General features: G+C 44.1%; 1 protein-coding gene across 1 annotated transcript in view; it reads right to left on the bottom strand.

The window, feature by feature from the left end:
• Nucleotides 1-4,211: 4,211 nt before the first annotated feature.
• Foxo1 (forkhead box O1) overlaps nucleotides 4,212-24,639 on the bottom strand; it is an 88,220-nt gene continuing 67,792 nt past the window's right edge. The window contains exons 2-3 of the mRNA XM_076574061.1: nucleotides 7,938-9,283; nucleotides 4,212-7,365 (exon numbers count right to left, since the gene is read on the bottom strand). Of these exons, the coding sequence (XP_076430176.1) occupies nucleotides 7,952-9,283 (1,332 nt within the window). The 3' untranslated portion in view covers nucleotides 4,212-7,365; nucleotides 7,938-7,951. The remainder of the gene's footprint in view (nucleotides 7,366-7,937; nucleotides 9,284-24,639) is intronic.

Below are 24,639 nucleotides of genomic sequence, written 5' to 3'. Positions count from 1 at the left end.
AGTGACTCCAGCAAGCAGTCATGTAACCCTACTATAGACAATCATTCTTAACAGAACCGGCATCCTGCATATTGCAATTCCAAAGACTTCCTCTCCCACCTTCACAGTGAAGACGCCTGATGCTTGTATCAACCAGCTACTCTCCTGCACCCTTCCCAGGTAGTCACTCACTTGCACTTTCACACAGGTTTCTCTTCCAACCGAAGGCTCTGTCTGGTACACGGAAAGGGCCCTCTCCACCCCTTTGGTTGGTTTTGATATCTAACTGGCCAATGACATCCAGTCTTGAAGCCTTAGCGTTCTCTGACCTGCGGATGTGCAGTGGAGCTCTGCATCTCAACATCTCACTGCGGCCTCAACCATGCTCTACATCCTCCCTCTGGTTCTCAGCTCATCTCCAGGCTCCCAATCTGTGCCACCCAAACCACTGGTCCCCCAATATCTTCATACTCCCAGTCAGTGGTGTGCTGGTAAAGGCTTAATGACCTACTCCATAGAACCAGGCATGCCCACATCTGTGCGCTTATTATCATGCCAACACAAAAGACATGAAAAAACATGTAAATAACCAATACTCTTCAATGTCAAGTCCATCAAGCCAATTGAGTTTTGCAAAATGACTTCATTGGTTTTTGTTGTGGCCAGAGGCAGGGCCACATTGTAGCCTGGGCTGGCTGGCCCCAAACTCACCTCAGTCCTCCTCAGCTGACATCACAGGTGATTTAATAGTAAGTACATACAACTGCATTATTAAGATATTTAAAATCAACATGCAAAATTCCCATTGCCCACAGCGACCCTAACACCAGCTTTCTTTTCTCGTCTCCTGGTTCTCTACTGTATGGAAGAACTACTGGGAGAGGTCACATAGGGACAGAGATCCCAAGTCTACTCTAGACTGGAGCAAGGGCAACATAGAGGAAGCCAAAGTGGCCCCAAGTGTCTAGTACAGGCCCATAGTGAGGAACTTTTGGGGTAGCAAATACCACTACTTCATAATTGGGATGTAATAGGTTTATAGTTCATAACTGGTACTTCTAGAGTCCCCAAGACAGCATAATTCTATTAATTTGTCCTGAAGTATGGGTCTGGTAAACTGTTTACACAATCCCTTGCTCAAGATGGAGGCAGCAAATGAAAACAGAAAACACTGGAAATGAACCAACAAACCAGTCAACTTTGCTCCTTATAACGTGGGGAGATGCAGACCACCCAGGGGCCCACTAAGGAAACAAATCCTCAAAGTCTACCATGACCTAAGGTAAAGCCAAACAGTATTCAGTCTTTCTCCCTGACACAGGAAGTCTCTGGAAGACATTACGTCAGCCTTGCTAATCCTCACATCAAACCTGAGGCAGGTCACCTATCCATCGGCAGGAAGTTGCTATCCAAGCACATTTTTTTTTTTAATGTTGATGCCCCAAGTGTTTCCAGAGTAAAGGGCATCTCTGGCATATCTGAATTAAAGCACTGAAGTGCAAATAGACATCTGTCTCATTTCATCAGTTAGAAAACTCTAGTTTAAAATGGTCTAGCAAGAAACATACTCCAAACGGTTGGCTCATCTAAGGTCCTCTCCTTCAGGCAGAAATTTCAGTAAATGAACCCCAAGACTATAGAAACTCCAGCAACTCTAAGAGCCCAACATGGCATCTATTTACATACTGATGGTTCATCTCCTTCAATGTGACTGAATTTCAAATCACTTAGGATTGGCTGTGAGTGTAAGTCAGTGGTTGAGCTCTTCTTGCCTGACACGCACGACGCCTGGATGGAGTTCTGTCCTCAGTACGGAAGAGCAGCTGCACACTTAGAATCAGCCAACATCAGTGAAACATGCCTCTCGGGCTATGCCTGCGAGAGCCATTAGGAGTGACCGGAAGAGGACTGCTCTGAACGGGCTGGGGGTCCGGCATAAGTACAGGGAGGGAATGCCAGCAGTATCAGATGCTCCTCTTCTACTTCTTACCTACCATGCCTCCCTTGCCAGGATGAAGGAAAATCTCCCGAACACCCAGGAGGCTGATGCAGGAGAATCGTGGCTTCTAAGCTAGCCTGTGCTAGACAACAAAGTCTCTCCAATACCAGAGGGAACTAGTCTGTTGCAAGGTTGCCTTCTTTCTTCCTGGAGGCTGTAAGTCTATTCCTTTAGTTGGTGGCTACCAATACACTCAAGACTTTCATTTTTGGAGTTTGTAAACACTATAATCATGTTAAGGGCCCTAAACTGTCATTGGTATGAGTTCATGAAGAATATTTGAAGGCAGTTTGAATGCCTTCTCAGTTCCTTAGGCACCAGCACACCCTCTGCTGATTTATTCCAAGTCCATGAGGTTGTGTAAGGGCACACACCTGTAATCTCAGTAGTCAGCTGGCTCAAACGCTACATGGTCTACAAAGACTCCACCTCCCCAAATTCCTAACTTCTAGACACCCAACACTGTGGGTTAGAAGATCATGGGGCTCCAGTTCTCACGCTGGTGGCTCCCTTTAATGTCTGGTTTCCTATGTACTCCCCTCGCCTTTCCTTCTTGTTTTTAAACTTGGAAACATCCCTAAGCCCATGTCTACACATTATCGCTAAAGTCCCTTTTCTTTTGTCTAGGTTGTCTTTACTTGATTATGGGGGGGGGGGGGGAGGAGACAATCTGAGTAGAGGTTGCAGTAGTATTTCTTACACTTGCATTATGACTTAAGTGTATGCAACCCTACATCAGAGTGTAGCTGTAAGGCCTGTACTGGGCACTGTCAGATGACCTAAGGGTCAGTGTGTATGTGAGGATGTGTACTTCGGAGATTTGTCCTCAGTACAGATCTTGGTTCAGCCCCATCTAACCCAACCTTATCAACTACTGTGAGATTAACTAGTTCTGCCAGTGACAGGTCATTTCAGCTATGGAGAAACTGCAGCCCAGACAGTTCTGTAGGGTGGCTAGTCCCCAGGTCAAGAAGCAACCCTAGGCACACAAGTACAGAGACTCCACAGGCCTCTCCACCCACAGCAGGACCTAAGTGCTGCTGAAAATCCTGCTGTCTCTTGCCACTTAGCAAGAAATGTCTACTTAGGGATTGATCTTCAACATTACATGGAGCTGGCAAGTTTCCGAGTTCCCCTTGTCGAGACCAATCAAGGAGGCCTACCTTTGGTCCAGATCAAAATCTTTCAAAACTCATGTGTCCATGAGCCCCAGGTTAGATACAGTTTGTTGTTTGGTTTTCACTTCTACATACTGGGCTTTCAGGTACCACAAAGAAAAGGTTCTGTTGAGAGAGGTGGGGGGAACCCCAAGCTGACCTTTTGCTGTCTAAACATAAAACTCAACAATTCCCCATTTCTTTGTTACTTTAACTCATCCATTTGCTTTTCTGGTAGCGAGCAGAACGCAAGCAGAGCTCGTTTGAAAATATAGTCTTAACTATGTTAACTGGAACTTAATTCATTTCTCAGGCGATTTTTTTTTTCAAAGAGCAAATACATAGAAACCTCTGCTCTGCAACCATTGAGATCCTCCTCTTTGGGGAAGATGTACACTCAAAGGATCATCCCTCCTAACTTGTCTTCAGTCTGTTTAAAATAAGGTTTCACATGCTTATAATGATTGGCCTAAAATGAGGATCTAGGCATTCCAAGACTAAAAAATCTCTAGATTGTTTTTTCAGTCCTGGCTGTCCTGGAACATTCCATGTAGATAAGGCTAGTCTCGAACTCACAGAGATGCACATGCCTCTCTGCCTCCCAAGTGCTGGGATTAAAGGCTTATGCCACCATGCCTGACTCTAGAGCAGTGAGTAGTTCCCAACCTTCTGGAGCTCTTTAATATAGCTCATTATAGTGACCCTAACCGTAGAATTATTTTCGTTATATATGCTACTTCATAACTAATTTTGCTACTATTATGAATCGTAATGTAAATATCTGATATGCAAGCCCTGTGAAAGGGTCATTCGATCCCCAAAGGGTCATGACCCACAGGTTGAGAAACACTGCTCTAGATTGTTGGTTAATTTTATATTGCACTTCTTCCCATCGAGGGCCATGTTTTGGTCCTTTGGGGATGGTTTCCTCTTTCCTCCAAAGGAAATGTCAGATTTGAATAAACCATTAACACCGGGCTTGACAAGGTCTAACTCAAGTGCTTTGGTAGCTATATAAAAACTTTCTTGATCAAGAGCTTCCTTTAAACACTAAGGAAAGAAACACACCAAGCCACTGAAAGGTAATTTATGTACATTTATGGCTTTATACAGTTATAGTAAGATTGTTCTTGTATCTGTAAGTACATCATCATCATCAGGCACTTCTCAGATAGTATCGGAACAGGAACATGGAATCTGCACTGTTACTCAACTAGGTGGTAAAGTGTGTGGGAGGGTGTGACTCTATCCTGATGGGACTTACAAGGCTATCACTGGCCACAGTGCCAGGCTGTGTTGTTTGCATAAACCACAATGCACACTACACTGAATGATCACTCCCCAGCTGAAACCACAGAGACAATTTTCACTTAAAATTAGTTAACTTTTAAGAGCTGTAACCAAGAACTTCAAGGTTTTTAGGGGGAAAGGAGCTATATATTCAGCAGCTGAACAAGTTCAAATTGTACATTTTTGGGGAACTATTTCGTCTTTAAGTGTCTTTATCCCTTATTTTTATATTCCAGGTTTTACTGGTCAATGGGATAATATTTGCTAATTAACTTAGACTCAGTCAGTTTGTTGAAACAGAACTTTCCATGTCATACATCTATCACCTAAATATATTCCATACATCTACATTATGGAAACAATACATCTTTATATTTAAAATATCCAAATAGCTCTATAATACAATATGCTTTGAATAACAGTACAAACCGAAGGAAATAAATCAACCAAGGCTGCATAGGTGAAATCATTTCACAAAGCAATCATGTACAATAATATACCAGGTACTCTAGGAAGTGAACATTCTTACAGAAAAGGACTCCCAGAGGCCACATGATATTTATTTTTAAGAGACAAGAAGCCTTTCCTGGACTTCACTGTACCCCTGACAACTACCCATGATTCATGTTATGATCTTAACACTAAGGAAACTGGGGTTTGAGATTTATACAGCTTCAGGAGGAAGAAACACCTCCAAGTCACTCAGCGCCATCCTGCAAGTCTACCACTGATTACGGCTGTAGCTGCCTCCGTGCTGAATGATTAAATGCAGAGGCTCTTTCTTTCTTTAACGGTGAGGAAATGGTTCATGAAACAGCAAAGTGAGACCCGAGTTCTTTGACACCAGTAAGGCTCTGCTTGGAGGAACTCAGGTTTCTAAAATGAGCCCTGTTTTGGAGTGCTCAAAGAGGATGATCAGAGAGCAGTAGCAAAACCAAAACCAAAACCAAAGTCACAGCAAGAAGCTTATGACAAGCTGGTCAGCTGTGAAATCTTGTTAATGTGCACAAAGAAAGCACTAAGCAAGAGGAGAGATGAGTAACATACTAACAACAGTAAATCTGATTTGGGCTGTGTTCTCAAGAAGGCAAAGAGGGATGCTACTGTACACATATTCCTCAAATTGTGGTAGCTTCGGGCATTCAACAGGACTTGGAAATGTTGATGGATAGAATGGAGGCAAAACCAATTATCCTGGTCTGTCAGTTACAGGTAACTAGAATGTATTAAAATTGAATGTCTGAGATACAAGTTAGGCTGCTCAAGGCCAAAAAACCTCTCAAATTCTTAAGCTAAATATTTCAAAATAAATGTACACTTATGGCTGGTTGGTTTTCAAGTTTATTGTCTCAATTGTTAACTAGTTCTATTCCATGTGGTAGCCACTATCTGTAGTTAAGAATGCAAAGCACTCCATGAATCACTGAAGTCCTGTTTTCAAACTTCCTCCTTAAGATGTACACTGTTTAGAGCCAAAGAGAACAGGGATGGAGACTGAGAAATCACATGGTTCCTCAGGACACAGCCATAAAACCACCTCCAACCTGGACAAAAATGAAGAGCTCAGAGTATGAGGAAAACCCCAGTTCGACAAAAAGAACATCATTCTAGATGAAGTTCTCCTTTCCTGATCTACAGACAGGAGGCCTCCCCGCAGGAACAGGGCATCAGTCTGTTGTGGCCTCCACTCAGGAACTGTGACAACGTGACACAGGGCATCTGTTTGGAAGGGCCTTCCCAGAGGAGCTGTAAGAACATTGACACAGAGCATCCATCTCAAGACTTGATGCTATGCTGCACACAATTCACAGGGTAATAAAAGCAAGTGAAATTTCTTTAAAATACACACATAAAAACATATTGAATTTTTCTACATACAAAACACAAAGTGTCTGTAAATATACATCACTTTCCTGCCCAAACGGGGCCAGAAACGTTGGGTATGCAAGTACTAATTTAATTACAATGATTTAAGATTAGTCAGAAACATCATCAGGTAGCGTCCCAAAGTGTACAAACCAGTTAAGCACGTATAAAATTAGTACTAATCCAGTTAGAAATACAAAATGAAAATTACGAATGCTGCCCCCAAATACCTCTGATTCCACAAATTTACAAGCAGACAATGTAACAAAGTAGACTCTAGTTTTAAGAAAACATTACAGTTCAATATCTACTCCAAAATGATCAAGTCCTAACAGTAACATCAAAAGTCATTTATCTGGAAATTAGAACCATTTTAAGGTGTTTGTACAAATTTGCAAATAACAAAATAAACAACAACAAAAATAATAGAAAAGACCTGTACAAAGCTGGCACTTAATCTTATTCTGCCCCAAAGTCTGACAAGTCCATTTATTCAGCAGATTGATCACAGGCTACTTGGTTCTCCTATGAATCCTGTGGCAAGATGAACAGGTTTAACATCGTTCAATGTCATTCAGCAGAGGAGCAGAATGGAGATCTTAGTTCGTGATTCATCACTTTAGCAGAACACACAGGTAGTACAAAGCAAAGTTTATCAAGACATGAGACCATCACAGTATTACAAAAGAGTATAAACTTTCCTTGGACCAAGTAGATATTAAAAAACACACACACACAAATACAATTCTGTGTCTACTGCATATATACAAACTTGAAAGCACGCCAGGATCTGAAAGTCTTTTCTGCAATTACACGGTGTAGTGAGTTTGGCACTTCATTGTAATGATTCCCAATGGCACAGTCCTTATCTACAGGAGCACATAACCTGCAAACGCTGGGCAAACATCCTGCACAGGAAAGGCTTTCTGCTGCCAAGTCTGATGAAAGGAGGAAAAAAGGATTTTTTTTTTTTGTTTTTTAAATCAAGAAAACTGAAAGGAGGGGTGAAGGGCATCTTTGGACTGCTTCTCTCAGCTCCTGCTGTCAGACACTCTGCAGTGCTTTAAATGCAGCCTGGGGGGAAACACACACATGAAATACAGTCAGATTCAATTCAATTGTATTTAACCAACTAGAGTGACAGGCACCCTTGGGGGTAGGGGCAGTCACAGCCTTCTCAAACAGCTCCAAAATCATTAAATGGAAAATTCCTCATTTTCCTCAAAGTGGGGGGACCTTTGGCATCTGATTTGTAACAAATGTGTTCATTTATTCAAGAAGTGGTAGAAAGGATGTAGCCATCCCACAGTGAAAAGGCAATCTTATAAGCTGTTAAAGGAATCTGCACTCTAGCTTAGCCTCAAAAAGAGAACTGATAAGCTGGGGTCGGCGGCAGTGAACAGCACAATTCTGCAAAGCACAGTTAGGAGACATTAGAAAAAAGCTAACGTGATCCTGGGGTGTAGCTCTGCAGGAGAGGTGTCCTGGTTAGATCCCGGCACCACATAACCCAGGTGCGGGGGAGAGGCCGGGTTATGTAAGACTCTGTCTTTAATTCTTTTTAAAAAGGTCTAACCTGGGAAGACACATGGTACTACTGTGTCCCCTTTTCAAAGGCCTTTTGATACCAGAGTGAATGGACTTACCTGCACACTAACTCTTAGCCCGACACCCAGCTGTGTGTTGTAGTCTTGACACTGTGTGAAAAGCTTTGGTTGGGTAACACATTATCAAAGTTAAAATCCAAGGTATCTCCATCCATGAGGTCATTCCGAATGATAGATTCCATGTCACAGTCCAAGTGCTCAATAAGCACTCCATCCAAGTCACTTGGGAGCTTCTCCTGGTGGAGGACACCCACCCTCCCATAGCCATTGCAGCTGTTCACAGACGAGTAGCCGCCCAGGGCACTCATCTGCATGGCATGGGGCAGAGGCACTTGTAAAGACGTCTTCACAGGGGTCATACGGTTCATGGCAGATGTGTGAGGCATGGCGTTCACCCCATGGGGCAGGGTGCGTCCATTGACTGAAGACGTTTGCTGTGAATGTCCAGGGTGGGTGTGGGAACTGGGGTTCATCATTTTGTTATGAGATGCCTGGCTTCCATAGGCTGGCATGACTGAATTAGGGCCCATCATTACACTCTGGCCCAGGATCCTGGGTTGGGCCACTCCAGGATCAACTGGTGACATGATGTCATTGTGGGGAGGAGAGTCAGAAGTCAGCAACTCTTTCAAGAGTCCTGGGGCACAGTTATACTGGTTCAATCCTCCATAACTGGATTTGCTGTCCTGAAGTGTCTGCATAGGCATCTGGGGCAAGGGGCTCATGCTGGATTGGCCATATGTGTACTTTGAGTAGTTTGGGCTGGGTGAATTCAGACTGGTGTTTGGCGGTGCAAACGAATAGCAAGGTGTCTGCTGCATCATGCTGCCAGGCGAAGACTGGGTTGATACAGTTAAAGATGTTGGGGATGAGAGAAGATTGAGATTATCCAAAAGGTTTTCCATGTTTTCAGGATTGCTGATTTCAGACAGACTGGGCAGAGTGGAAGCCATCTTTGCAGCAGAAGGCGGATATACCAGAGAATGCACATCCCCATCTCCCAGGTCGTCCTGTTCTGTCATGATGGGAGACAGTCTCCCACTGATCGTACTAGCATTTGAGCTGGTTCGAGGACGAAATGTACTCCAGTTATCAAAGTCGTCGTTGCTGTGGGACCCAGGACTTGCAGGCCATTTAGAAAACTGAGACCCAGGGCTGTCCCCGGGACCCTCCTGCCCAGACTGGAGGGATGCTTTCTTCTTGGCAGCTCGTCCTCGGCTCTTAGCAAATTTACTGTTGTTGTCCATGGATGCAGCTCTTCTCCGAGGGGATTTTCCACTTTTGCCTCCCTCTGGGTTGAGCATCCACCAAGAACTTTTTCCAGTTCCTTCATTCTGTACTCGAATAAACTTACTGTGAAGGGACAGGTTATGGCGAATTGAATTCTGTAAAGCAAAACAGTATGTTAGAAATACAGTACTTGCCACTTGGAAAACTTACTGTTAAACAAGGATCATATAGATACAGTTTTGAATCTGAACAGCCTAACAGTTATCTGTGAGGAGGGCAAATATACCACGGTATTTATGCCAGAGCACGTATGTGGAGGTCAGAAGATGACTCTGCAGTCTCTTCTCACCGTCCACCTTTACATGGGTTCTGAGCATCCAACTCAAGGCACCAGGCTAGGCTTATGCAACAGGCTCTGAACAGTAGCAATAAACTCAGTATAAAAGTTCTCAAACTGAGGTAGGAAAAATAGCATTTTTCTTAAAAAAACAAAAAACAAAACAAAAACAAAAACAAAACAGCACTTATGTCTCTAATAAGTAAGCACAACTGAATTTTCTATTATATAGTTTTCAACTTGCCTCAAAAACAAAGCCCTTCCTTTTTTTTCCCCCCCCAGGTAAAATAAACATCACAAAGTGAGACATTCTGTATTACTGGGCCCAAAGGATCACAGAATAAGGAGATAAAGTAGGATCTTGCCCTACTCAGGAACCAAAATCCCAAACAGACATTCAGCACCCACTTCTAATCTCAGCACTTGAGAGGAAAAGGCAGGATTGTGAGTATGAGGCCAGTATGAGCTACCTAGCAAGACCCATTCCAAAAAAGAAAAAATAAAACAAAACACCAAATAATTAAGACCTTTATACCTTGAGAGTCATTGCATCAGACATAAATATGAAAACAGTTATTCTCTCGAGAAAGTTAACTTGCCATAAAACGAAACATTTAAATTCAAGAACTTCTCTAAGCCTATAAAAGAGGGCGCACTCTGTCCAGAGAGACTGTGAAAGGAAGCAGGGTAAGAAGGCACCCTGAGTGATGCTCCTATTCAGTGGGGGTGTGGATAGGACAGAAAAACACACACAAATGGCGAGCATGTGCAAACTGCAAATGCAGGGGAGAACGGGTCAGTCCTCTGATGAAGACAAGGACGGCCTAGTGTGACTCTGGAGTTTGGGAGAGCCTATCTGGGAAGAGAAAACACTTAGCTCCAGGAGTACCTTGTCTTAAGCTTTCTGCCCCAGCACGGTTGCTACCTATTCATTTGGCAGCCCGACTGGACCCTGAGAGACCTAATCCCAAATCCAGGAATGTATTCTGGGTATCTCACAATCCTCAGAGCAGAGCTATGCACATGGCTCCTCAATTTTCTGGCCTTCTCTGCTAACTGAGTGCCAGGCTTAGCTGCCCAAATACTCTGTGGCCCCTCTTGGACCACAACAAGACTCTAGCTAGATTTGTGGTCACCCGAGGAGGCAGCCACAATGCCCACATCCTCATGCTGTTGACAGGGAATAAAGGCACTCATGTGCCAACCATTGTACCAGAGCAGAACAATACAGGGTCAGACTTCCACATGACCCTGACACACTCATGTCTTTTCTCTACAAGAGATGGGAAACAAAAGGCGTGTAGTGGTAATCTCCCTTTCTAAAGACAAAAGTCAGAGAGAAGGCCAAGAGAGCCCAGAAACCCACATTTCAAAATGCATTCTGCACCACATTCCACCCAAGGATTGCAACACAACAGCTATGTGTCAAGTTCTTTTGGCAGGGTGCATGGCAAGGGCGGATCAGACATGGCCCAACAGGAGCTTTCTGGTTGGATGCCAGGCAGGTATGTAGCAGTGTTAGTCTGTCTCTGTCTCCAAGACTCTGTTCTATACTCCTACTTATGATCTATCACAACTCAAGGCCTATTATGAGGGGACAGGTCTTGAACTCCAAACATCTCCAAAAGAGTTAATCTTTTTTCAATGGTGTATCTCACCCCCAGATTTTCAAACCTTGCTGTCTCTATCTCCCTGTCATCCTCTCCCCCACCCCATCACCCTGAGCTCCAGTGTTGGCTGTCATGTCCACCAACACCAGGGAGCACCATTTCCACTTCTCTTGAAAAGCAGCGGTCTGCCTGGGGTAGGCTGGCAAGCGGCCAGCTCTGCAAACCTGCATTCCGTAATGCCGTCTCCATGTTGGAAGTCTGGGCATTTGCACAATATTCCATCATGACAATTTCATTCTCTGAACACAATAGACACACAGATAAGCTCTGATGAAACTTCTGGAAGAGAGGAAGCTTGACTCCTGTCCTGTCACATTTAGTTAATAACAAAGGGGAGTCTGGGGGAGATCTTCCCAGAGATCAGCTTCCTGACTGCCTGCAGCTAACAGGGGGAGGGGGTACAGCTCTATAATGCCCAGGAAGAGTCTGCCAGACCCTGGCAAGGACACACAGGGAAGGGGCACTTTCAACAGGACTGAAGAAGACAGAATAGTACTGGAATCTTCAAAAACGTTTAAAAACAGTTGACTTAACTTCAGGGTTAGTATCTACTGACTGCTTGGACTTACTTATTTTGTTTTTGTTTTTGCCATAGCAATCCTTTACTTATCAAAATATCACACTACATATTTTTCTGAGGACATTTCAGGTCACTCTGAGCAATAGAGCTGTATACTAACTTTGCCAACAATTACTGCCCCCACCCCCAACAGGAAAGTTTGCTATGCAGGGCTTATTACATAAATTCCTGTTTTTCAAGGAACCAATGGGACATTAAGGGGGGCAGGGTTTGGGGAGGTGCTATAATCCATGCTGTGTCCAATTCTGCCTGCAACGGTTCGAGCTCTGAGATAGTATGCTCTCAACATTCTCTTCCAAGCAGCATCATGTGAGGGCAGAGACGGTGAGAACAAGGATTGCACACTTACCCGAACCCTGTTTCTGTACGACACCATTAGACGGCTAAGGCCGGCCATCTCCTCTGGACTAGCCATCCTGGCCTGCAGTCTGCCAGTCAAGGCTCAGCCACATTCCTGAGGCTACCTGCATGGCTGAGCACTGCAAGCAGCCGAGGACACGCCAAGGAAACCTGACACAACAAGCCCTGCACGGAAGGTCCACAGAAGCCTGGTGGACTTCAACCTGCCCTGCTCTTCACACGCTAGTCTACACCCTCCACCTCCACAGACCAGATTCCAAGTCCTTAACCACAAGAAGATTAAACTAAGTTTCGAATCTCCAAAGTCTCTCATCGATGTTCTGCACAGAAGATGAATTCAATAAACCTTGGTTGACAGACACCCCACAAACACACCTTCCCTGTATATTCTTAGGTGTCCACTCATGTCCTAAATTGTGACTGCTCATGGTACAGGATGCTAGAGGCACAAACGGATGGAGGAAGAATGAAGACACAGCCTTCCCTCCAGAGGTGGTGAAAGGAAGGGAACAAGTAGGTAGTCACTTGACAACTCAGTAGATGGCCTCACAGAACGTCTAGGAGCAGTCAACTTCCCCTCAGCTCAACGTCAACATATTAAACAAGGTAGTACATGTAAAGATGCTTGCTTCTACCAATACAAACGAGGTTAACACTACTAGGATAACAGCATCTTTAGAATACTATGTTTTGCACTTGTTTATAACACACACACACACACACACACACACACACACACACACACACACACACACACACACACTATGGCCCTCCACTGTTCCCACTAATACAAGGCATTTATATATTATTTACTGGAAACAGCAACTGGTGTTGAGGCAGGTTGATGGTTTTTCAGCACATGCATAGTCCAGGACTGAATTCAAATACTACAGTCAGTTTCTACAGTACTTGCTGGCCAGAGCATCTCCACTGAGACTGTTGTGACTGAGATTCACTGTACTCTCCTAGGGTAGAAAAAGCTAGGCACTTCGTGGAAGGGGGAAAACCCCGGACACACAGGACAGGGTCATTCTGTACCTTGTCCTCACCAACTAAGATGCTTTTATCCTCCCAGTCTAAGGCAACCATCAGGCAGTCACTGAAGTGTGGAAGTAAATTATTTAAAAGTTGAACTTACTTTGAAGTTTTAAATCTCATTTAAAAATCCATGTCTAACAGTGTGCTACAGAATGCACACAATATATATGAACTGCATAAATAACCTGATGTCCTATCAAAAAGGGTGTGTGATTTTTTTTGTTTTTTGTTTTTTTGTTTTTTGTTTTTCGAGACAAGGTTTCTCTGTGTAGCTTTGTGCCTTTCTTGTAACTCACTTGGTAGCCCAGGCTGGCCTTGAACTCACAAAGATCCACCTGCCTCTGCCTCCCGAGTGCTGGGATTAAAGGCGTGCGCCACCACCGCCTGGCTAAGGGTGTGTGATTTAAAAAACAAAACAAAACACTGAAACCACTCATCCATTATAGTAGATTTCTAGGAATGCTGAATCTCCAACAAAAATCAGAGGTGAGAACTAGCCATAAGCCAGTCAAACATAGACTCTGTGCTCTCACCCCCAAGGTCTGTGTTGAAAAACTGTCTTGCCCTCTGCTTACTAGTTTCAGCCCCTGTCACTACTGGTGGATCTGGTGCTGCTTCTCTTCATCTAGACCCCTGGCTCCCAGGACCCTGGGGTCTGACCTGAGCCACACTTGAACTTGTTTCTCAGCCTGTGTGAAGGCCACTACCTGCTAGTCGGGGTCTTTTTCCATTTCTTATTTCTACTTTTCTATTATAAGCACACCCTTGGTCTTTCTTTCCAACCAGGAGTAAGCATCAGGCAGCAATTTACGCTGAATGCATCTTGCTCATGAATCCTGGCCTTGGTACTTGTGCATAGCTCTTCCTTTATAGCTGACTGCTGTGGCTCATCTCATTCCACTCGTGGAACAACCCTATAGGGAGGACTACACAGAGACAGATTTTTACCAGCCCTACTTTAGAAACGGGGAACCCAAGGCAGACACCCTCCCCCATTAGACAGAACTCAGAGCAATGCTTTGTGACTACCTTCGACACTGCTGCAGGGTGATACCTGTCTTGTGAATATACCATGAGGGAGTAGAAAGAATTCCATTTACTACTTTACGAAACCCACATCTGCCTTAACGGTTGACAAATTGATACACCCTGACTTGCTTCCCATGGGCTCTCCTTCATGAGAGACCATAGCAGCTGTAGTGTGAGTTTCAGGTGTGCACTGTCTTAGGGAAAGCCTATGTAAAGAGGCCATGGGACCCTCAGCTGCTGAGAACTGCCACCTGACTGCATGGGGCAGGGAACCAACACAAAGGACCTCATGTTCTGCGATGAGGACATACGACCAAAAAGCTCCCACTTGTAGAAATTCTGTAAATTCTTTCTAAAAATGCTAGACAAACTAGATTTTTCCAAACACTGTACTTAATTTCCAAACTTTCTTATTGTTCACAACTGTTACAGCCAGCCAGCAAGTCTCGATCCCCTCCTCCTGCTTCCTCTCTTACACCATCTCTTCCACACGACCAAGTGACAACAAACCAAGACTTAAAGGAGAAAAAATCACTATTCAACAGAGCTCCCATTTGAGCTACTAATGAAACTACTTAAAATAGTCCAGTGTGATTGTAAATGAGAAAGAAATCATGTGACATTTACCCAACAGTTTGTGTATATGTGTGCATGTCTAGAGATATGAATTGTCAACAGTGTGCACATAATTTGGCTCAAAAGCATGTTGTAACTCAAGATTTGCTATGGACAGTAAATCCATGCCTTTCCATAAACATGATTTCATTTTCCCCAGTTGATCACCCCTTACACAATTAACTGTCTGAAGTCTTGGCACTTCTCTGGCCATCCCAAAGCTGTTAGACTCATGGTTCTAAAAGTGCTACCATAGTTAAAAGCAAGTCATCTGGTCTTCACCTCAAACAATAACCCTCTTTCAGGCCATCCAACATATAATTGTAGATGACCAGACTGCTATGGAATCACATTTTCCTCTACACTGCTTTAGCTTACTCAAATCATTCCAGAGGAAGGAAAACTACTTTCGCCGAGCAAAGGATGTGGGAGATTCTGCTGTCATGTAGGTGAGGGGACTCATTGGTATCATGGGAAGCCTCCTACATTTTAGAGATGCTTGATGAGGTAGAACCAACGGTGCTGGCCCTGGAATTAGTCTGGACTGGGCAACCCAGAGTCAGTCAGTGGTCTTAGTGAATATTGGCTTTTAACATCTGTCCATAGCCATGGCTATCAGAGGACTACCTATCGCCGAGTGGGTTAGTATGCATGGAAGGGCTCGGGAATATCACTCTACACAGAGTGAGGGAAATAAGCTGGCTGCTTTGTTATAGGAAGTAAAGGAATATATAAACAGGAATTTTGAAGCCCTCATGAATGGTTCCAACTTGATTAAGTCATTCATCACAAACTTCCTGTTTAACAGGCTTCCTCAGGCTTGTTTCCATGTCCTCACAGCTGAACTGCAATCCTGTGTTGTTCTCTCCCTTACAAAGATTGTCGATTTAATTCTGGGAGTGTTTAGCATAGTTTTTGGTGTCTTTGGCAGCCTATATCAGAACGTCGTCAACAAGATTGTTCCAGGAAAAGGAAGACATTAGTTGACAAATGAAAGATCCTATCTGAGATAGCAACTATGAAAAGTATGCTTTTTCTCAAATACTGATCATTAAGATTACTCTAGGGGTACGACAACTGTAGACAGCAACTTGTGGCTTCTTAAAACTGTCTACTGCAAAGGTCTGTAGAGAACGGAGTGGAGTAAATGCTGCAGGAGTGGAGTCCCGGGTGAATGTGATTCTGAAATGGGGACGGCCTGCTGAGGACTCCAAAACCAACTGGCCCACTGGAAACTGGCCAAGTCCATATGGGCCATACTCAAGAGGAATGGTAGGCAAAGCCTTTCTCTAAAAGAATTCTCTATCCCTACCAATTCTATAAACAAGGCCTCATTTACACTACAAAATTTAAATTGTACAGAAGATGGCCTCACTGCTGACCAGAAACAGGAGAGTGAAACCTAAGGTCTAAAGAAAAAATGTGACAGAAAATGGCTTGAGCCAACCAACCCATGCTAATGTGGGAGAAAAGGTATGCTTTTATCTTCCCCGAAGGTGTGGACCTGCCACTGGGGCAGTAAAGAGCCTGATTTCAGTATGAAGAGACCTGGGACTGGGAGACAACTTAGCAGTTCTATTTCTGAGATGTCTGGAATCATATCCATAGAGATAAGTCCAGTCATGGAAAAGGCTTATTGGCCTTACATCCTCAGAGCACAGCTTTTTAACCCAGCACCTTGGTCACATTCTTCTACACATATTTATATTAATGACTCCCTTTGCTTTCAGGGGTACTGCTCTAATCACCTGGAGTTCCAATGGGCTCCATTCAATTATTCAGGGTGGGCTATAGCCCTGCAATTTAGGTATCATTTAATACATCACATGGATTACTAATACATATGTGATAAAAGTGACTTCATATAAAAACAGATATAACTATAAACTGATTTGGGTCCATCTGGTTGACTAGATTTAATAATGATAACAAAGATATCCAATTATATCGACACTTCCTAAAAAATACAAAAGGCTTATAATCAGATTATTTCTCTTAATATTACAAAAACAATCCTTGATGAGCTTTTTAATCCCTTTAACCTGCAAAACATTCCTTTTGTTTTTGTTGGCACATAGTAGCTGTTACATTCCTTCCTCCTTACCATCTTTATCGCCTAGTGTGGAGCACTGAGGTGAACCCACCCTTGACTAGGTGGGAAGATTCATCCTGAACATTTAAGAAATAGGAAAGAGGGCGGGCGATTGTAGAGAGCAGAGGAAGCCCTGCATTAGTGAAACCCTGAGCACATGTCTATTTCAGCATGGGCACAGCCATTACCAGTATGGGCTAGGCAGACAAGAAAGAGCAAAGCTTTTCTTGGAAGTCTGCATGTGAGTGTTTACGAACTAACATTGATCAATGTGAGCACAGATGAGCAACTGTGATGTCCTGCTCCTGGGGAGTTGGGGAAGTGGTACAGCCCGAGACTGCTCTTCCACAGAGACCTCCTACCCAGACTAGTTCTAGTACCCCGTGCTGTACCTATCAACAGGCTCAAGTGCCAGGGGGCCTGGTAGTGGCAGAAGGAGCGAACCCCACCCGGTCCCAGCTTCACTGTGTGTGTGTGGTGCGTGTGCGCGCGCGTGCCCTTTCTTCATTCCCTCATTGCCCCAGCCAAGGTTCTGGGACCCAAGCTGTGTGAGATACGGCAAAGAACACGACATCTGTCCTAAAACCCTGACCATTTCACTCCATGACCAAACAAAACAAGCACAAAGGGCCGGAGCGTTCAAGAACATATAAAGAATTGCAAGACAGATGTATTTGGGGAGCAGGAGTAACAAAGATGGAAAGTGGAGGGGCCACAACCTTAAAAAGCAGGGAGAACAAAGCTCTGAAACAGGAAATAAAGAAGTCCATGGTTTACCAGCTCTTTAGTCAACAGATCTAGTCATACTAAAATCTCATTTAGTATTTAAGAAAAAGTGCTCCAGGATGGGATTAAAAAAAAATGTGCTAAATAATATTAATTCTGACAAGTTTTCGCTTCTTGGGAGGTAGTAATTTTTAATAAGTGGTGTTCCACCTTTACCGTAAAACTTAACTGTGTCCCACAGGACAGCCTCTTATTAGACAGAATTAGTTGTGTGAAAAAGGAAACTTGCAATGTTCACAATGTGAAGATGAAGTCATGGGACGTGCTCTGTACACTCCCAGCACTGAACTACTTGGTGGGAAGAGGAGTCGGTGGGTAGAGAGATCAATGTCCAGCCTGAGGACCCGGGTTTGAGTCCCCAGAACCCACACACACCTAGACACAGCAGCGCGGGCATCTGCACACCCAGAGCTCCTATGGAAGTTAGGAACAGAGACAGGAGAATCGCCCAGAGGCTTGTGGGTCTGCTACCCTGGCCATGTGCAGCAAAACACAGAGGGAAAGAGATCCTGTCTCAAAAAAGGCGAAGGCAAGGGCCAGCATCCAAACTTGCCGGCCACAAGCATGCCGTGATAAGAGATACCACACTCAGAGATTTAAGAGAGAAAAAGAAAAGAAATGCCCCTAAAAGACAAGTCTAAAAATTGAGGTGAGGGTGAAATAAGCAGATCCTTTAGACACATCTTCCCCTCTCACTGACCATCTCTGACCTCTGTCAACCAGAGACCAGAGCACAAACTACCTGACACTCTATAGGCTCAGGCTCTGGCTTAAACGCCACAAAATCCAACAAGGCCAACTGTATCAAGTGTCACCCTAGTTAATAAGGTCCTAGTGGTAGACATAGCTAAAATCTGCTCTCCCCTAATCTACCATTGTTAGTATTTTCAAGGGATCTAAAGTGTTTCCAAAGGAAGCTTGCTTTCCTGGGATTAATTCCACTTCCTTGTATGGTGCAGGTGTCCCCCAAAGCCTTTCAACCTCAGTCAGGGAAGCCACAGAGGCCAAATATTGCTAAGTACACAGCAGTTAACCATAACTCCCCTATGCGGGTAACCTAAGGAGTCATCCTTTCCAACACTTCTACTAAAATTTTCATGTATATGGCTGTTTTGCCTGCATGTATATCTGCGTAGTATGTCTGTGCCTGGTACCCATAGAGGCTGGAAGAGTGTGGTGGATCCCGGGACTGATGGGTGTTGAAATACCATGTGGGTGCTGGAATGAAACCCAGGTCATCTGTCAGAGCAGCAAGCGCTCCTAACCACTGAGCAATCTCTCTAGCCCCCCAAAACTTCACTTAACTGACTGCTCACAATACAAACCCTTTTTGCTGCTCTTGGCAAATAGGTGTTTTAAACACACAGGGCCCCACCACAGGAGAGTATTAAGAGGAATCTCATTTGCCGCTAAAGTGATTCTGCTGTTTCCTAATGAAAATCTTAGTCTATTTTACAGGCCATACCATTTTTTCCCCCAAATCTAAAATGGTTCTATAAACACACAGCATTAAAATGTAATTAAGTACTTTATCTATTTGGCTCCAAGAATTAAAAAACAAAAAACAAAATAAAAATCTAGACCATGTAGCACATTAGGACTTATTTCCTTCCAATAAAGAACTTTAATTGGGCATAAAAGTGCAGAGTAGATGTTGAGATCAATTTCAAGGGATTTTAAAAGTTTCAAAGACTAAAGTAAACTCTATCAGCATTGTAGTGATAGCTCATTTATGCTGCTTGCGTGTATGTCAGAGGTGTGTGCTCCAAATTATTTGCAAAGTTACTAAAAACCCGATGGATATAAATTCAGAGGTAAACTGCTGAAGCTCTGACAGACTGAAACAAGCCTTCATTCATAGAATGTCCTGTCCAGAGTTGTCTGGCAGTCTGCGGAGGAATTAATGCTTTAGATACACAGCTTGCTTCCTAAGAACTGCTCAACTGCTAACACCTATTTGTTATTTTTTTCCTTCCTGCTTTGGAACCCTGATACTATAATAGTCACTACAAGAAAAGCAAACAAGCAGAATGCAGAATTGTACATTCTTTGTAATGTAATGGGTTTTTGTTGGTGGTGTTTGTTTGTGGGTTTGTTTTGTTTTGTTTTGGCCAAGCTGATAGAGAACCTTGTCTATTCTGGCAACAATGACTCATGCTTGCTAAGTAGTCACTGTTGGGGGACTTCCTTCACCTCAAATTCCTATAGTTTGTCTCTAACTAGATGCTAAAATAATGCACTGGCTGGCCCAATATTAACAGAACTACAGGACTGTCCCAAAGTACAGTACAACCACCACCGCCACATGCCCAAGCCAGATAGTTCCCAGATTTCCACTGACAGGGCCAGCAGGCCTTTGGTACAACGGCCCCATCCTTCACACACCTCCTTCAGTGCCCCAGAGCCGCTGTTCCCGTTTGCACCACCATCTGCAAACAAATGTTTCCACAATGCTGTTTCTATTAAGGTTCCTGAAGGCTGCCCGTGACCCCTCACATTCTCCAGTGCCCGCCCACCTGAAAGCCACGCCTCCCAATCACAGTTTTGTTTCTTCTTTTTTAGATCTAGCTTCTGCCCCACAGTGTTGAGCAACCATGCTGTGAGCAGCATTTCTACCCGTGTGAACCCAACTAGAACATAAAAGGAGCAACTAGGGTATGCAGCCTCAAGCTGTTGTCAGGTCAAGCCTATCAGCCCCAGAGGAGGAAAGAAGGTGCTTACCCAGGACTGCTCTGAGGGTCGGAGACAGACCAGGAAGCCACCTCCTACAGCATGCCCTAGGCCAGGCCCAGATGACCCAGGGCTCTAAGTTCCTTAGGCTCCTTAGGGAAACTGAAGGAGGATGCAAAGGGCCTCTGATCCACCTGCGGGCCTGCAGGGGTCCCTGCAAGCCTCACCATCGGGGCACGTTTTCTTCTGTTTGACCTCTGACTTCAACATTATAGCCTGAAAAGTGTCTTTGAAAAATTGAGTATTATAACCACGAGTTAAGAGGACAAGATTATGGAATGTCACTGGGTATATTAACCATACTCCATGGCAGGTGCCATGCACAGGAAGATGACTCCGGCCAGGGAAATCACGAAGCTCCACCTGGCCTGATGCTGAGTGGTGGTACACCTGAAACTCCTCTGCTCTTCACTCCACACGGATCAGTGTTAAGAGAGGAAATCAAATCATGACTGCTGAGGGTAGCATCTAGCAAATAGCACGGTTTTAAGCATCTTTTCCAAGCTACCCTCAAGAATACTATGAACTTCACTGTCATTCTCTGTCTGATATACATGCACATAAAAGTATTTGTTTGACATATAGTTTAATACAAATGGTAGCTTCAGAACGAGCCTGTTAGTCAGTCTATACATGTATACCAGTTAGTTCATTATCTGTTTATGTGAGTCTGAGCTCTATACTGTCCTGGTGCCAAATAAACCACAGACATGTCATGAATATCCACTGAGGGTGTGTTTGGAAAACACAAACCATACCGAAATGTAATTAAGAAGCTGCATCAAGAAACTCACGGTCACCTAGAATAAATCATCTAGTTTTCTCGAAATTGCTGGCTACACTACCACAGCCACTGAAGTCATCAACCGGGAGGTCAGTCTAACAGTGGAGCATTTCAGTTCCTTTCACAGATCCCACGGCTCTAAATCAATGGTTCTCAACCTGTGGGTCACAACCCCTTTGACTAACTTCTATCCCCCCAAATATTTATATTACAGCTCCTAACAGTAGCAAAGTTACCATTAGGAAGTAGCAATGAAAACAGTTTTATAGTTGGGGGTCACCATAAATGAATGGTGTTAAAGGGTGGCAGTGTTAGGAAGGTTGAGAACCACTGCTCTAAACCCACACCATTACTGGAGTTTATGCATTCTCTTTTTGAACTTTCTGAGACCAGCCTGGCCTTGAACTCCTGAACCTGCTTCTAACTCCAAGTACTGGAATTACCAGTTTCACCACTATGCTCATTTCCACTGTCTGCATTTTTATTGCCAAAAAAGCAACTTATTTAAATTCTGCAACCAATCATAATAAATGGTCAGAACTGTAAATGACTGAAAAACAGTTCAAAGAAGCCTCCTTCCTTCCCAGCAATCACCTTCATCCCTACAAAAGTTAGGGATCTCCCGGGAGAGAAGCTCATCGTTTTTCATTGTCCAAGTTCAAATGTGCGTAGATGTCTGCATTTTTATGTTTATATACACATCTCTTGATGAGCAAAGCAAACCCCTGCTCCAGGGGATGTGTCTGTCCATGTGCTGGGCTGGGCTAGTCCCTGGAGTTCAGGTGAGCACTGAAAGGCGGTCGACCTTTAAGGAGTGGGTGGGAGTAGAAGATGGCTGGCTCTTCTTTACTGCCCCAGTGAAGAGATTAATGCTGATCTCAGGAGTGGAAGAGTTCTGCCAGAGCTGCCAGGTGGGTGAGATGGCTCAGCGGGCAAAGGTTGTCATAAGCCTAATGACCTGAGTTTGATCCCTGGATTCTACACATTGTAGAAGGAGAGAAACACTGCTGAAAATTGTTCTGTCCTTCATGTGTAAACACACACACACACACACACACACACACACACACACACACACACACACACTCTGCTGTCTTTGAATGACTCTTCCCTAACCTGAAAGCATCCTTAGTTTAAAGAATGCTGGTGTAGCCTGTGTGGACAGTATAAGCTCCAGACACAAGTGTCACTCTCAGGACTTCTGAACTGAAAATGGTGTGGTTTTATGTTCAACTAGCCTTCACCTTTTGTCCTGTAATTTATGAGACTTGACTCTGTTCTCCCTTACCTACCCCTCACATCTAAGAGGGTAAAACACTGGAGTGGAGAACTATTTGTTGAAAACAAATTTAAAAGCCTCCCTCCATGAAGTCTACTGCTTTCAAACATTTTATCCAATATTCTCAACACCTGGCACACAAACTCAATTCATCTTGGTTTCTTAAGACCATTTTCTAGGATTGATCAACTCTTTCAGGTGTTTCTGAACTGCTTAAAGGGAATTACGGGAAATACCTTTCAATGCAACAATGACTTATTTATCATGAACAGAGACAAACTGACAACAAATTACTCACATCTTTGTCAGTGTTCTGGTAGGTTCATGACAAGATTCCAAGACCAAGACGGACCCACGGCTGACCTGGACCAATGTGCGGCTCAACTGAGAAGGACCCTGACTTCTCCTTGGTTCCCTAAAGCACTCTTGTAAAATGAAATGCTGCAGCCACCTCCAAACCACAAGGACACACGAGCTCTAAACCCCAAAGACATTTTAAGGGTTACGGGTTCCTCCCATCAGAACTCCATTGAAGAGCAGGTGATAATGGCATGAACCTTACTCTCAGCAGGAACCCCCCCAGCAGTCCACCCCCCCTCGAGGAGCCTTGTCCTCTGACTTCATTCCTTCCGCTCTTCCATCAAGCAGCTGAGCACCACGCAACTTCCAGCCACACCTCAAAGTCACAGCTACTATCACACCAAGAGACATCAACAAATAGCTCAAATACTTTGCAAATGTAGGTCAACTCATGAAGAGAGCCGAGTATGTGCCGAGGGCAGGAGCACTCAACTCACCTGTCAAATCAGGTTTTAGTTGGATGTGCTGGTGCATATGCAACGCTAATACTATACTGGGGTGGCCTCGGCAGAGGATTTCTGGGAATTTGCTGTATTTGCTACCTTGGTTTGAGACTTCAATGCCAAGTAATATATCATTTCTGTTTGGTGTAAACAAACTTGACTTACAGAACTGACTCCTGAAAGGGGTCCTCAAACCTCCCCATGTGCCACAGCACACACCCCTTTACCACCTTCCCACTAAATGACAAGCCAATCATCTCAAGTCAAGTCCAGTATCTCTGAAAAGGTGGTAGCCGTGATGACGGTATGTGGGGGAATGTGTTTTATCAAACACTGCACTGGGTTGCACAAGATCCACCTTGCTGAGTCCAGATAGCCTACTAAGTACAGTACCAAAGCCTGCCAAGTGTCAGGCTATAGTTCGTGCATCTTCACCTAAGACACCTGTAGCAGGAATCTTAAAGGTTCTTATTAATAAAATCAAACCTGAGGCCAGTTATTGGGGTCAATGCTGGTAGATCAGAGAGACAGAACAAGCCACAGCTATCTCACCTCGCCGGATCCTCAGCTGGTCTTGTTTCCTCAGACTGGAAGCTTCTGTGTCCTCATCCAGAATGAATCTCAGCTGAACTGCTGCTGGAAAGCCTGAAAGCTTAACCAGCCACATGCTTAACCAGCCAAATGCTTCTAGTTTCTGGTCCTCACGCCTTATATATCTTTCTGCTTTCTACCACCACTCCCTGGGATTAAAGGCTGGCTTTCTGGGATTAAAGGCGTGTGTCACCATGCTTGGCTATTTCCAATGTGGCCTTGAACTCACAGAGATCCAGAGGGATTTCTATCTCTGGAATGCTAGGATTAAAGGTGTGAGTGCCACCATTTTCTAGCCTTTGTATTTAGTGGCTGTCTGTTCTCTGACCCCAGATAAATTTATTAGAGTACACAATATTTTGGGGAACACAATACCACCACAGACACCTGATAAATGGCCCTAGAATGTTGATTCTACAGACTGGTAACTTTTGTGTACTCTATTTCAAATCCTCGTTAGTGCAGCACACCAGAGGCAGAGGGTGCAACTGATGGAACAAGATTCTCTGTGGCCAGCCTGCTGCCCCACCCTACCTCCAGGTTTGTTTTCATTGACAGAATATCTCCAACCAGTGACTATGCAAATGCATCCTCTGCATTCCCCAAGTTCCCATCCTGAGAGATCTCTTCCTCCTCTAGCACTTCCAGGTTACTTCCAACATAACAGCACACGATAAGGTATTCTTCATCGTGTGCTTCAGAAACAATGGTTCCTTTTGTGGTGAAAAGAATTCATTTGAGTAAGACTATTTGAAGTATAGACTTAAAGAAGGATTCAGTACTACAGGTTTATTTTCCTAAATAACTTTTAATAAAC

This window comes from Peromyscus maniculatus, chromosome 6 (assembly GCF_049852395.1).
Source record: "Peromyscus maniculatus bairdii isolate BWxNUB_F1_BW_parent chromosome 6, HU_Pman_BW_mat_3.1, whole genome shotgun sequence".
In the NCBI taxonomy this organism is placed as follows: Eukaryota; Metazoa; Chordata; class Mammalia; order Rodentia; family Cricetidae; genus Peromyscus; species Peromyscus maniculatus.
The sequence above is the reverse complement of the archived record's forward strand: the minus strand, read 5'-3'. Positions and strand labels throughout refer to the sequence as shown.